The 14,521-nt window shown below is 41.8% G+C and overlaps 1 protein-coding gene across 4 annotated transcripts in view; it reads left to right on the top strand.

Moving 5' to 3' along the window:
* The first annotated feature begins 5,102 nt into the window (after positions 1-5,102).
* Positions 5,103-14,521, top strand: part of Hibch (3-hydroxyisobutyryl-CoA hydrolase) — a 70,489-nt gene continuing 61,070 nt past the window's right edge. For 3 of the 4 annotated variants that reach the window (XM_031367415.1, XM_031367413.1, XM_031367412.1), the window contains exons 1-2: positions 5,103-5,301; positions 12,059-12,101. In XM_031367415.1, coding sequence (XP_031223275.1) covers positions 5,267-5,301; positions 12,059-12,101 — 78 coding nt within the window. In that variant the 5' untranslated portion in view covers positions 5,103-5,266. Of the gene's footprint in view, positions 5,325-12,058; positions 12,102-14,521 lie in introns of all 4 variants that reach the window. The other variant, XM_031367414.1, reaches the window with a different exon arrangement.

Genomic DNA, 14,521 nt, shown 5'->3' with positions numbered 1-14,521 from the left:
GATTAGCACAGTAGCACATGGGTGTTACGCAGGAAAATGTGAGAGATCTTTCAATGAAATCATTGATTCCACTGAAATTGCTGTAACAATTGATTGGCAACTAGAGAAGAGGAAAGGAAGCAAGTGTAATAATAACTAGCTCCCAAACAACCCTTAAGGCCCTCTGCCTCCTAATAATCAAGCCCTTCCGTGTGGTCTCGGGTTGCCTTGTGTGCCCAACAGAGTACACAGTGGTGAATCATTTCCAAGATTGCTTTATAAGAATACCTTGCTTTGGTGTTGGGGTTTGTTCTGTAGGATCCCTTGCTCTGGTAGAAGGTGGCCTCTCCATGAGAGTAGCCCTGTGGAAAGGCCCACAAAGCGAGGAATTGAAGCTTGCCAAAAACCCAAAAGTTTAGAAGTGATTCTTCCTGTCCAAGGTGAACATTTGGGAGATTTCAATCCTAGCCAGCACTCTGCAGCTTCATAAAACCTTAATCTCTCTGATTCCTGAGCTGCAGACTCTGAGAAAGATAAAGTTAATGCTTTAAGCAGCTTAATATGAGGTGATTTGGAACAATGAAAGATAATAATATAAATATACATATATAATATATAATATAATAAATATAATATACAATAAAAGATAGTCAAACATAAACATGGACAAGAAAATTAAGTAGATACTTTATAAAAATGGTAACAAGACTGAAGGAAAAGGTGTTCAATACATTAGAGACCATAAAAATAAAAATTTAAGCTACAATAGGATAATACTGCACACTCCAGTATGACCAAAATTAAGAGTAACTACACAAGATTTTGATGAGGATATGGAACAACCATATCGTCTTTCATTTCAGTCTCTAACCACTTTTTTTTTTTAAAGATTTATTTATTTATTATATGTAAGTACACTGTAGCTGTCTTCAGTCACCCCAGAAGAGGGTGTCAGACCTCATTACGGATGTTTGTGAACCACCATGTGGTTGCTGGGATTTGAACTCAGGACCTTCAGAAGAGCAGTCAGTGCTTTTAACTGCTGAGCCATCTCTCCAGCCCTCTAGCCACTTTCTTAAGTGATTAACTAATTACCCTATGGCCCAACAATTCCAACTTCACATGTATGCCCAAGATAGATGAACACAGACCACATAAAATAATACATGAAATTCACACCATCAGTATTCATAGTAGCCCAAAGTGGAGACGCCAAAATCTCCATCAATTGATGAATTAAAAACAATATAAAACAAAGCAGCTTTATATTTTGGGCTTGGGATGAGGTCAATTGGTAGAGTTCCTGCCTGGCATCCATGAGGCCCTTGGTTGAATCCCCAATGTCACTTCACCCAGGCATAGTGGTGCACAACTACTCCAGCACTTAGAAAGTAAAATGTGAAGGACAGTTCAAGGTTATCCTAAGCTACCTAGCAATTTCTAAACAAGCCTCAGGTTCCTGCTTCTTAGGGTTTTATTGCTGTGACAAGACACTATGATCAAGGCAACACTCATAAAGACAAACATTTAACTGGGGTTGACTTACAGTTTCAGAGTTTCAGTCCTTTCGTTATCATCATGGCAGGAAGCATGCAGGACGCAGGCAGACATGGTGCTGGAGGAGCCAAGAGTTCTACATCTTCATCTGAAGGCAGCAGAAGGGAACTGTTGTTTTCTATAGGCAACTAAGAGGAGACTGAATTCCACATTGGTGGAGCCCACCTTACACATTGATTAACTTCCTTCCACACCCACTCCAATAAGGCCACACCTCCTAATAGTCCCACTCCTTTGGGCCAAGCATTCAAAACACAAGAGTCTATGGGGGACCAAACCAATTCAAAACACCACACCTTTCTTGTCCTCCTCCCTCCTCCCTCTTCCATAGAATTCCACTCAAGTAAAAGCATAATTCAATCAGAAAAGAAGTGAAGTGCTAATACATACTACAATGTGAGTGAATCTTGAAAAATGCTATGTGGAGTAAAAAAAAAAAGCTAACTGCAAAGATCTACATATCGATTATACACTATGTGCCCAAGGCAGGCATATGTACCATGGAGCAGAATTCCTTTGTGGTTTCTGCTTCCTTTGAAGTCAGGGCAGGAACTATGCATAAGTAAACCCTTTCCTCCCCAAGTTGCTTTTGGTCACAGTCTATCAAGGCAATAGAAAGCAAGCTTGGTTAGAAATGGTGTCCTTATGGAATAATGAAAATATTATACATTAGTAGTGATGCTGAGTGTAGGACTGATTTCTTAATGTACAAAGTGAAGATACATGGTCCTTTTTAGGAAATTAATAGGGGCTATCAAGATAGTTCACTGAGTTAAGGCACTGCCTCTAAGTCTGACAACTTGAGTTCATCCCTGAGACTCACATGGTAGGAGGAGAGAACCAATTCTTTAAAGTTGTCCTCTGACTTCTGCGTATAAACCATTAGACTCGAATGTGTATAGATACACACAATAAAATAAAAATAATAAATAAATAAATAAATAAATAAATAAATATAAAAAGTTTCAATAGCAGAGAATTAAATCAAAAGAGGGCCCCCTTAAACATGAAAACTGTGAAGCATAGGCCCCTTACACATGAAGTCAGGAAAAGGATGATTTTGCTCTAGCTAGAATAGAAAAGCTCATCTTTCCAGTTACATATGCTGCATAGGCTAACAGATTCATCCCTTCCCTGAATGAATAGGACATGATGCCTTTTGACTGTGAGGCCAAATGGCGACCACTTGTACCTCTTCAAGGACTAATTGCAGGTCAGGAATTCTTTGTGTCTGATGTCTCCCACTTGTATGGTGTCTGTTGGCTTCCTCTGTTCTCTAGCCATTATTATATTTGATCCAGGACAGAAAAATGATTTCTGATCAAGTATCTTATAATATGCTAAAAGACTAAGAATAACTTCTTTAAGGTCAGGGTATACGTCAGTGGATGACACACACCCCTTTAATTTCCCACTCTGAAAACTGTTCTCGGAATTCCTCATTTATTATTAATATGCCAACACGTTTTTGTTGATGAAATGCTTACAGCTAGGTATCTGTCTGAGTCTAGAAGAAACTCAAGAGTAGCAGGTGTCTTGGTTAGGGTTTTACTGCTGTGATTAGACACTACGACCAAGGCAACTCTTATAAGGACAACTTTCAATTGGGGCTGACTTACAGGTTCAGAGGTTCAGTCCATTATCATCAAGGTGGGAGCATGGCAGTGTCCAGGCAGGCATGGTGCAGGAGGAGCTGAAAATTCAATATCTTGTTTGGAAGACTGGCTTCCAGGCAGCTAGGACAAGGGCCTTAAAGCCCAGCCCACAAGGACGCAGTTCCTGCAACAAGGCCACACCTACTCCAACAAGGCCACGCCTCCAACTAGTGCTACTTCTTGGGCCAAGTATATTCAAGTCACCACAATGGGCAGTTAAATATGGGTTTTATTTAATAAGCTGCTTTCCAGAGCAGGAATGCTTTCGCTGGTACTTCTAGTTTGTGAGCATTCTCTTAATCAGATATTTTGTCTGTTAGTGGAAGACTGGGGGATCTGCAACGTATCCCAAGATAATTAGCAATGTTTCAAAGCAAGTTCAGCTATGTACAGTTCTGAACGACACTGAGCTCTCCTGGATATCACATGCATCTCTGACAGGGTCCTGCTGTGCGGCTCGGGTGGCCATTCTGCTTCAGGTTTCTGAGTGCTGGAATCACAGGTGTGTGCCATCAGGTCTGGTTTAAATTTACCTTCCCATTTACAAGTTATTAAAGCTACAAAAAACTCCTTCAGATCAATCAATACCTGCTGGTTAAACTTAAAAGCCAAACATAGATAACCAACTGGGCATTTCCCAAGACAGCCTAGCCTAGGGAGCAAACTCCTTTCCTTTTTTTAAAAGTAAAAACTATTATCCTATTTATTATGACAAAGAAATATGACAAAGAAAAGGCAATATAATTGTTTTACATTAAACGTGGTAGTAAAAAAATTATATTTAAGGGTTTTACTTTTTTTTTCAAAAATTTTAATTACGTATTTTCTTTATTTACATTTCAAATGTTATCTCCTTTCCTGGTTTCCCCTCCAGAAACCTTCTATCTATCTTCTTCTATGACAGTGTTCCCCTATCCTCCCACCTTCTCTGGCTTCCTCGTCCTGGCATTCCCCTATACTGGGGCACTCAGTCTTCACAGGACCAAGGGCCTCTCCTCCCATTGATGTCCAACAAGACCATCCTCTGCAGCTGGAGTCATGGATCCCTCCATGTGTACTCTTTGGTTGGTGGTTTAGTGCCTGGGAGCTCTGGTTGGTTGATATTGTTGTTCCTCCTATGGGGTTGCAAACCCCTTCAGCTCCTTCAGTTCTTTCTCTAACTCCTCCATTGGGGACCCCACCCCATGCTCAGTCCAATGGTTAGCTGTGAGCATCTGCTTCTGTATTTGTCAGGCTCTGGCAGGGCCTCACAGGAGACAGATATATCAGGCTCCTGTCAGCAAGCACTTGTGGATGCCCCACAATAGTCTCTGGGTTTGGTGACTGTATATGGGATGGATCCCTAGGTGGGGCAGTCTCTGGATGGCCTTTCTTTCAGTCTCTGCTCCATACTTTGTCTCAATATTTGCTCCCATGAGTATTTTATTCCTCCTTCTAAGAAGGAATGAAGTACCCACACTTTGGTCTTCCTTCTTGAGCTTCATGTGGTCTGGTCATGAGTTGTATCATGGGCATTCCGAGCTTTTGGGCTAATATCTACTTATCTTTTGTGATTGGGTTACCTCACTCAGGATGATATTTTGTAGTTCCATCCATTTGCCTAAGAATTTCATGGTCTTTGTTTTTAATAGCTGAGTAGTACTCCGTTGTGTAAATGTAACACATTTTCTGCATCCATTCCTCTGTTGAGGGACATCTGGGTTCTTTACAGCTTCTGGCTATTATAAATAAGGTTTTCTTCCTTTTCGCTTTGCTTTGGTTACACATCTCTCTGCTTTCGTCTTGGCTCCTCCTCTCTCTCCTCCCCTCATCTAGTTACGCCCCTAGCCAGGCCCCGCCCCACCGTCCCCGGGTCCTGGCCCTGCCCACTGCCCTTACTGGTTTCCTCCCGCTCCTGTTTTGCCCCGCCCACCCGTGAGCAGCGGAAGTGCAGGCGGTGGGCCGCTCTGGCCCTCCGGAGGACTTGTTGTCAGTGACCCCGGCTCTCCTCTGCTCCAGTCGGCTGTGGGCCGGTCTGACTACTAGAACCGGTGGAGCCTGTATGCTCTGCTTCTTCAGCTCTGGGTTTTTAGGCCATGGGGCAGCAGTATGCGTGGTGGCTCCTGTCGAGGTGAGTTGGTGAGCGAGCCAGAGGTAAGGGCCGGCTCTCCGGGGGGAAAAGGCTCACGAGTGTCACCGCAGGCCTCGTAGATCTAGTGGCCCTTGTATGGGAGCCGGCTGCTTCGCTGGCCGCAGCATTGGCATGCGTCCTCTGACTTTGCTTTTTTGCAACAGCACCTTCATTTTCCGACCTCTAGCTTCTGTTAGGCCTTGACGTCCCACGACCTCACCCCGCCCCCCTCCGTTTGTCTCCTATTTATTTTCTTTCTTGGAACTGGGTGCAGTGTGGAGACGTGCCACCTTCTTTACTGTGTAGGGTATTTTCTCAAGTCCCACAGGTTGTGTACCTGGGCTCCGGGAAAGGAACTCGATTATTTCAGCCAGCTGTAGTAGCAGAGCGGGTAATTGGAACTCACAGAATAATGTCGTGGCCATCTAACGTGGCTTGACGGGAGCATAAGTGCCGTTATTAACTTTTAAAGAGTGTCTCTCTCTGTAGTCGGATCTCGGCAGAAGGAAATGTGGTAGCACCCAAGTTAGGAGCTTCGGCTTGTGTAATTCCTTTCCCCAGTACCATAATACACAAAAACTTCAATTGCCCCCCTGTGAAACTGAAGTACTTTTTGGGCGATGCAGTGTTTACTGTTAGACATCTGTGTGGTCTAGGAGCACCTCAGCAGTGGAACGCACCTTTGTTCCTTCTGCACGTTTCTTATGCCTTACAATCTGTTGTGGAAGGTTCCTGCAAAGGCATAGAACGTTTCTTAGTTCTAAATGAATAGTTGGAGCTAGAGCGAGGACTCCTCGGTTTTAAGAGCATATACTGCTCTTAAAGGACTGACTGAATGGACAAAGTTCTGCTCCCTGTGTTGCTCATAACTACCTTTAACTCCGGCTCCAAGGAATCTGATAGTTTCTTCTGGATTCGCTGGACACCTATACTTACATGGGCATACATATATACATAATTAAAAATACATCTTAAAAAGAATAGTGCCTTTTCAGCTTAAAGCACCAACACTGTATCCAGTGATTTGATTCTCAGGTATTTTTGTTACACATTGAAGTTGCCTTGCTTTTCTTTTTTCTTTTGTGGTGAGTACTAGCATCTGCTCACATGTTCATTGTTGTTGCTTTTGATGATGGCAAATTCTAAAGTATTTGGGAACCATGCAGGAGCAGCACACATATTAACAAAGTTAACTTCATTTTGAAAGGTTCTGTCCTAACTGTGGTTCAGCTTGTCCCTGTTTCACTCCACATTTCAACATGTAAACTGCCAGGACCAAATTGGACAGTACTGATCTGAGGTCTCCCTTTTCTAGATCCAGTCCTGGGATGGATATTACCATAGCAAAAAGGGATTGGAGCCAAGGTCATGCAGCCAAGGGGAGTGGATTCCTCAAATGTGGAAGGAGATCCGAGACTGTTTCTGGAAGGAAAGGGGGCGGGTGTGCCTTGGATGATGTGATTGGGCAATGCCATTGAATGCAGCCTCCCTGTGCTCCTCTGGGGTTGTCCTGTGTTCCTACCACTGCAGTGCCACTTTAGCAGTTGGGTGGTTTTCTCTGTCTCAACATTATTTCTTTAAAAAGAGAACTTTCAAATGTATTGCATACTTGATTATTCTGAGTCCCATGGTGAATGCTTCAAGTGCACTTCAAATGTGTGCAATTATGTGTACACTAGGTTTTCTAAATGATCTCTATCACTCATTTTTGTCTTTTGTTTTGGAAAAGCCGACTAAGTTATGAGTTTCATTATGGCAGTTCTGTACACACTGTTTCTGTTGTTGGTTCTATCCCTACTCACCTCCCCTGGCTTAGTGTACTGGTCAGCCCCCTTCCTCCACTCCCTAGCTCTTCTGCTTCATGGCACTTCGGTCTTTCACTGTCATTCCCTCCCTACCATCCTGCACCCATGGTCCTATTTTAGTTTAATGACCTACACTTACTTACCCCTTATATATAAATCTAGCATCTACACACACGCCGTATTTGCCTGAGCCTGGAATACATTGCTTAACATAGTGTGCTGAGTAGTTTTTATGTCAACTTGATACTAGCTGGGATCATCTCAGAGGAGGGAATCTCAATTCAGAAAATGCCTTTAGCTAATCTGTAAGGCATTTTCTTAACTAGTGATTTACTTGAGAAGGCCTGGCTCATCAGGGATGGTGACATCCCTGGATGAGTGGTCCTGGGTGTTAGAAGAAAGCAGGCTGAGTCAGCCATGACAAGCAAACCCATAAGCAGCACTCCTATCTGGCCCTGTCGTCAGCTCTTGCCTTCAGGTTCCTGTCCAATTTGAGTTCCTCCGCTGTGACGAACAGTGATAGGAAAGTGTAAGCCAAATAAACCCTTTGTTCCCCAAGTTGCTTTTGGTCATGGTGTTTCATTGCAGCAATAGAAACCCTAACTAAGACATCGTAACTTCCAGTCCCATGTGCCACCGTTTCCTTTGTCTGAGCTATTGATGGCTGTCTAGGCTGCTCCATTTGTTTGCTGTTGTGACTGATGCAGGAAACACGAGCATCATTTTGGTAGGGCCTATAGCCTTCTAGCGTTATCTATTTCTCCCACCCTCCCAAACCTTATCTCTTCTTGTTGACTCAAGCTTATATATCACCCTCAATTCGGCTCTTGTACATTTTGCAGAAACTTAACGGGCTTGCTTACTTCTTCCAGCTTGAGTAAGTTCTGTATACGAGTGCTGCATAAATCTTACTGAGTTTTACTTCAGTGCCTGCTCTCATCGGCTTAGAAGCTCTCCTAAGTGCCTTCCTGGGAAAGGAACTAAATAAAAGTTTACTAGCCTGGATCTCAGGGATTTGAATCTAGGTTTACTTTATGGGTAAAATACTCTGTTGTACCTACCGGGAAGCACTGACTGGGCACTGGTTATCCTGGAGGCAGTGTGGGCCGGGTATTCTTACCAATCCTTGAGTAAATACTTAAGACAAAGTGCTATTTAGTTACTGACCTTGATAAGTATTTTAGAGAAAAAAAAAAGACAGATTGTGTAAAGCCAGCTTTAGATAAAGAAGGCTAGCTAACTCTGTAAAAAGATTGCTGTTAAGCAGTATACCGGCTGCCCTCTGCCTACCTACGTTGTTTGACTCCTGCTTGCTGCCTCTGACCTTCATGTCTGGTTGGACATTGGAGTAATCTTGGAGGCTTACTGTGCATTTTTAAATTTCTGTGCCAGGAGACACAAACCCAAACAGACCAAGCAGGAGCAGTTAGTGATGGTCACTCCATGATAGCAGAGGGGGCTGGAAGTGGACTGCTGGGTGAAGAAGGCTCTTTGCCTCAGAGACAGCTTCTCAGCTCTGGCATGGATGCTGTTGGTAAAATGTAGGCCTACTGTTCCTGCAACTGTCAGGATGGCTTTTAAAAATTTTGTCCCCGTTCCGTTGGAAAATGGCAACTTAGGCAAAGTCTCTTGATTTAAACAAAATGGTTGCTGTTTTAAAATAAATAGGAACAAAGTAATGACGAGACACTCACAAACCAGGCATGAGCTCTTCTTAGCATTCATTGTGAGCTACAGTGTTTGTCTATCTCTTACAGATAGGTACAGGTTCTGGGGCCTCGGTGGTGGTCTGTGCCTGTCACCTCCTGATGTGTCCTCAAGTCCTCACTTCTGTTAAGCTTCAGGGTCTTCATTTGTTATTGAATGTTTCTGCTTTATGTCACAGCAACCTAAAAATCAATTTTGTATTCATCCTATAAAGCAGCCAGTGTCCTTTTACGGACACTGCACGCTCCTTCCTATTCTTGCTTAAAGTCCTCTTTGTTTCCAGAATTTTAACTTCTCAACCCAGTAAACCCAGTGGCTGTTTTCTGTCAGTTCACCCCACCCTGAGGGCTTCTGGGTCAATCTCTTATCACCCTACATTGCCTGAACATTTTCAAATACACCTGTGTGAGTTTGTAAGCTTGTATTTGCTTTATTGGATAATCTGTAAAGAAGTTTCTGACATTTTTGTTCTTCTAAGATTGTGGTGTTTTGTTTTTGTTATTGTTTGTTTGTTTGAGAACAGAGTCTCTCTGTAACTCTGTAGACTGGGCTGGCCTTAAACCTGCCTCTGCCTCCCCAGTGCTGGAACTAAATCCACACACTTTAGTGTGTATTGTACGATTTTCATGTCCTGCCTTCAGTTTCTTCTACAGTAGGACTCTTGTGGAGCAAATATTCTGCATTTTGAGCCAGGTTCCAGTGTACTCATGGTTCTTGTCTAGGCCACAGTTGAGAAACGAATTTCACATCGCCTGCAGGGATTACATAGGCTTGGTGATAACTGAACAAGGACCTCCTGAGATGTGTGGAACCTTCCCCTGTCCCCCAAGGGCAGCTTTCAAGGTAGCAGAAAAGGGAGAGATAATAAGTATGGAATTATTTGTAGCTTGAACTCTCAAATATCATACTTTGTTATTGTTGTAATAGGGATTGAACCAAATGCTGTATCATTGAGCTACATCCCAAGCCTCAAGATCAGTTTTTAAATAATAGTTTAGTATGCATGACACTAAATGGAAACAATATGATTAGTATAGACAATGGCAGAGGATTTAATTACACTCAACTTTTGTTCCCTTGTCATCCATCTGGTATCTTTGTGCTTGCAAGTTGCTTGCCTAGTGCTTTGCATTTGGGTATGGTGGGTGTGGGCTATCTTATTTTGATACCAGCAGAACTGTATCTCAAATTAAACTGCGATTTGAAGTTAGTTCCATATTTTTCATGCCCTCATGTGTTTCAGGTAAAAATTGTTACTTGATTTTTCCAGTCTTGAAGTACCCTCTGTAGCTTTGAGCTGGCATTTAGGCACTGGCCTTGTTAAGGACTCCAGAATATTTTGGACAACTTGCTTGTACTTCGTAGTAGTCATTTTGTGACACTTTAAACAAAATCCCCATGCCTGTGCCTCACCTCCATAATTTAAACTTAACTGGGGTTGTTATGACCAGAGTTTTGGAACATTTGCTTGAGTCTTCAGCAGATTCTAGTGTACACACATGGACACTGGGATTTTCAGTAGATTCTAGTGTACACACATGGAAACACTGGGATCTTTAGCAGATTCTGGTGTACACACGCGGGAACACTGGGATCTTTAGTAGATTCTGGTGTACACACACATGAGACACTGTTGTCTTCAGCAGATTCGCGCTTACAGACACATGGGAAACTCTGGGGTCTTCAGCAGAGTGTATTGAATTACATCCTTACCAAATTAGGAAAAATTATAGATTCCACGTCTTTATACACAAAATAAATAATTGAAATATAAATTAAATTTTTATAGACTTTGATTTGTAAAATATATTTAGATTATGGAAAATTATAATGAATATCTAGTGGCACGTACTATGTTATACAGATTAGTTTGAACACATCTCCACTATTCATTTCTCTCTCCTCCTAAATCTCTGACAGCTGCTTATCTTTCTGTGAATTTCAGAATTCTGCCATTTTCAAAATATCCTACAGTTGAAATCTCACAGTGTTAGTCTTTTCAGTTTAACTTCCTAGGAGTACACATTATTTAATTTTCATTCTAACATTTGTGGGATGTTTGTGTCGTTAGCTCATTTCTTTTTATGACTTATATATTCTTGTATGATTTATTTAAGGACACCGTGGTTATGCCTGAGTTTTAGATTTATACATGAAGCTAATAAAATGCATATGTAAGTTTTCTTGTAAGTGGCTCATTTAAATCAGAGTAGGATTATTGGATTTTATGGTATTGTAGAGAGCTATCCTCAAGTATAACAACCATCATCTACACACACACACACACACACACACACACACACACACACACACACACACACACACACACACACACACACACACACACACACACACACACACACACGGCGCACCCTGAGCCCAGGGTTGTTGACTGTTGACAATCTTCTGTAGAGAGTTTGAGAGACTTAGTGGACCCTCACCTGAGATTCCAGCCTCTCCCTCCTGCACCTCCAGCCTTTTGTCTGTAATTCTGTGCTAACTGCACGTGACCTTATGGTCTTGGAAGGTGCCAGAGTGTATAGATCATGGAAGGCTAACAGAAGCAGGGACTTCATCTATGCAACTGTGGGAAAGTTGACATATTTGTTGGGATAAAACATTCTGGTGGTGTGGCTGCTTAAGGTTACCCACATTTAAGCACTCTGTGAGTAACCCCTCATACATGCTCTGTAAGTAACCCCTCATACATGCTCTGTAAGTGAGTAACCCCTCCTACATTCTCTGTAAGTGACCCCTCATACATGCTCTGTAAGTGAGTAACCCCTCATACATGCTCTGTAAGTAACCCCTCATACATGCTCTGTAAGTGACCCCTCATACATGCTCTGTGAGTGACCCCTCATACATGCTCTGTAAGTGACCCCTCATACATGCTCTGTGAGTGACCCCTCATACATGCTCTGTAAGTAACCCCAACACAAGTTTTGGTTCCCCAGGTTGCATTAATGGAATTACTTTGGTTAATCTTTGATGTCTTTAAATAGGGGATTGACACTTGTTTCCACCAAAACACATGGGAGGAGGGTTTAGTTTTGGAAGAAACTGCCAAAGTCGTTTAGAATGGATGCATCATTTCATTGTGGTGCCTGTCATTACTGAATGAGTTTTAAATCTGTTTTTTCAAGGTTTTGTTCCAGTAACCTTTAGATAGGCTTTGAAGCTTTAAAGAGTTTGCACATTGAGACATAGTAACCGGTTACCATGTTCCTCTACATTTGTTTCAGGTTCAGCTCATGCAGAAGAGCCAGTGTTATTCTGCAACATCTGGTAAGTTTGGAGTTTCTTTTGTTGGGACTGATAGTTTATGAGATACAGCTTAAGAGTGTCACCATCAGGGAAATAGACAGCACTGGGTTGGCAGGTCCCCTAACAACTGTTGTCAATCTCCTAACCACTTGACACCTCCTATACCCTCTGTGTTGTAAGTCTCCTATAATGAATGTGGGTAAATCCTACTGTCCTGGTTTTAAATATTGAGTGTGCAACCTAATCTTGAACAAATTCTTGGTTTCTTGTAGCTTACCTTTTGATATATATCACCTCTCTCTCTCTCTCTTTCTCTCTCTCTCTCTCTCTCTCTCTCTCTATCTATCTATGTGTATATCTGTATATATGATAAAAATAGTATTTACCATATAGAGCTCCTAAATATTAATTCTAAAAATTCAGCATGTGGGCTGGAGAAATAGCTTATCAATGGTTAAGATACTGGCTGCTCTTGTAGAGGACTGGGGTTCATTTCTTAGGACTGATGGGGTCACAACAGTATGTAAGTTCGGTTCCAGTGTATCTGATGCCCTCTTAAGGCCTCTATTGGTACTGCAAGAATTTGGTGCAAAGACATACATGAAGATAAAGCGCCCAAAAACATAAAATAAAATTTAAAAATCTTAAACTAATACAGTGTATAGTGTATAAGTGAAATCATACTTTAGCAGTTATTATGCCTGTTGTACCTTGCAATGTTAAACATTCATCGTTTATCAGATTATAGGGAACTAATTTTTATTCAGTTTTGTATCTTTTGAAGAACCTGATGAATACCTTAATATGAATAAGCCACCTGCTATAGCACTATATGCAGGTGCTATGCTAAGGACTTCATATATGTGTTAGCTCATTTAATTCTCATTATAGTCCTATGAAGGCCTGTAGCTCTCATGTAGTTCTAAAGCCTTCAGTAAAGGTTTTTTGTTGTTAGTTTGTGGTAAGCACTTTGTGACAAGGTCTGATCAGAACATAGATGCAGTTCCTTTTGTCTTTAGCCTGGCACTTCACTGTGCCAAAGGGCAACTCAGTAAGAACCCGTCTTTAAAGAAGTTTCACATTGTTTTCCTCAGCTATGCTACGCAGGAGTTTATGTGTCCATGGTATGTGCTTACTCACATGTGGGACTCAATAAGACAGCAGAACGGCTCATCTTTGTCAAGTTGCTGAAGAAGCATATCTTATTACAGGGATAAATTTGTGAACTAGATTTTTCTGGTGAGATATTCAAATTGATAGGATGCATGCTTTTCATTATTCAGTAGGCTTTCTTAACACTCTCCTAAGTGCTTGTCATTTTTATCTGGTAATGAATTATCACAAGAATTATATGCACATGATTTTACCCAGTGAAAAGATGTAAACCCCTTATAGTTTTCATATAGCTCATAAATTATAAAGAATCCGATGGGCAGGAAGGCAACAAGCAGAAGAAACTACACAACAACAGGGAGTCCTCCTCGGGGCACATCGTCCTCAGGGCTCTGCCTCGCCAAGGCACACACACGTAAGGATTGTGCTAATCTGCCTCGCCAAGGCACACGCATCAGGATTGTGCTAACCAGTGGGCAGCTCTCCATGAGTTCTAAAGCTGTTTTGATGTTCCTCTTGCACGACATCCAGTAAAACCCACTCCTATTAGTATATGAAATAGGCATGAAAGCACATCCTAAGAACAATTCAAGTCATGATGGAACAGAGATTACAACTCTTGTTTACTTGGCATTTCCTCACAAGGTCACAGAAATCTCACACAGTTTCAGTTGTGGACTGTGTGAGGTTTAAAATATTGTCTGTAGATAAAGGAAGGTCTTAAGATGGTGGACAGTTGTGTATGTGTGTCCGAATCATACAAAGCTGCTGTGTAGTTAGACACATGTCCTTACAGGTATGGTGCTTATTGCCCATAGCATAGCTCTTTTGTATCCTCACACTTTCATTTTCAGTGATCTTTTTATTTTATTTATTTATTTGTTTTTAAATATTTGACATGGCCAGGGATAGTGGCACATGCCTTTTATTTTATTTTATGTATGTGAGTACACTGTTGCTGTATTCAGATGCATCAAAAGAGGGCATTAGATTTTATTACAGATGGTTGTGAGCCACCATATGGTTGCTGGGATTTGAACTCAGTCCATGCTCTTAACCTCTGAGCCATCTCTCCAGCCCCCCAGTGAGCTTTTTAAACAATGATGCTGAAGCTCTTAGAGCATTAGTGTACCATTCATACAGATGTATATCAGTGTGTCTAATCTGCTCCTACATGACTGTCTATAGATTGAAGACAGCTCTGTCAGTTCTGTAGTTACGTGAATGGTGATGGGGTAGTCCTGTGTGAGATTCTAGGCCAGTGTATTAGTCAGGGTTCTTTAGAGTCACAGAAGTTATGATAGTCTCGATGTAGTAAGGAATTTATT

Source organism: Mastomys coucha, unplaced genomic scaffold, assembly GCF_008632895.1.
Source record: "Mastomys coucha isolate ucsf_1 unplaced genomic scaffold, UCSF_Mcou_1 pScaffold14, whole genome shotgun sequence".
Lineage (NCBI taxonomy): Eukaryota > Metazoa > Chordata > Mammalia > Rodentia > Muridae > Mastomys > Mastomys coucha.
The sequence above is the reverse complement of the archived record's forward strand: the minus strand, read 5'-3'. Positions and strand labels throughout refer to the sequence as shown.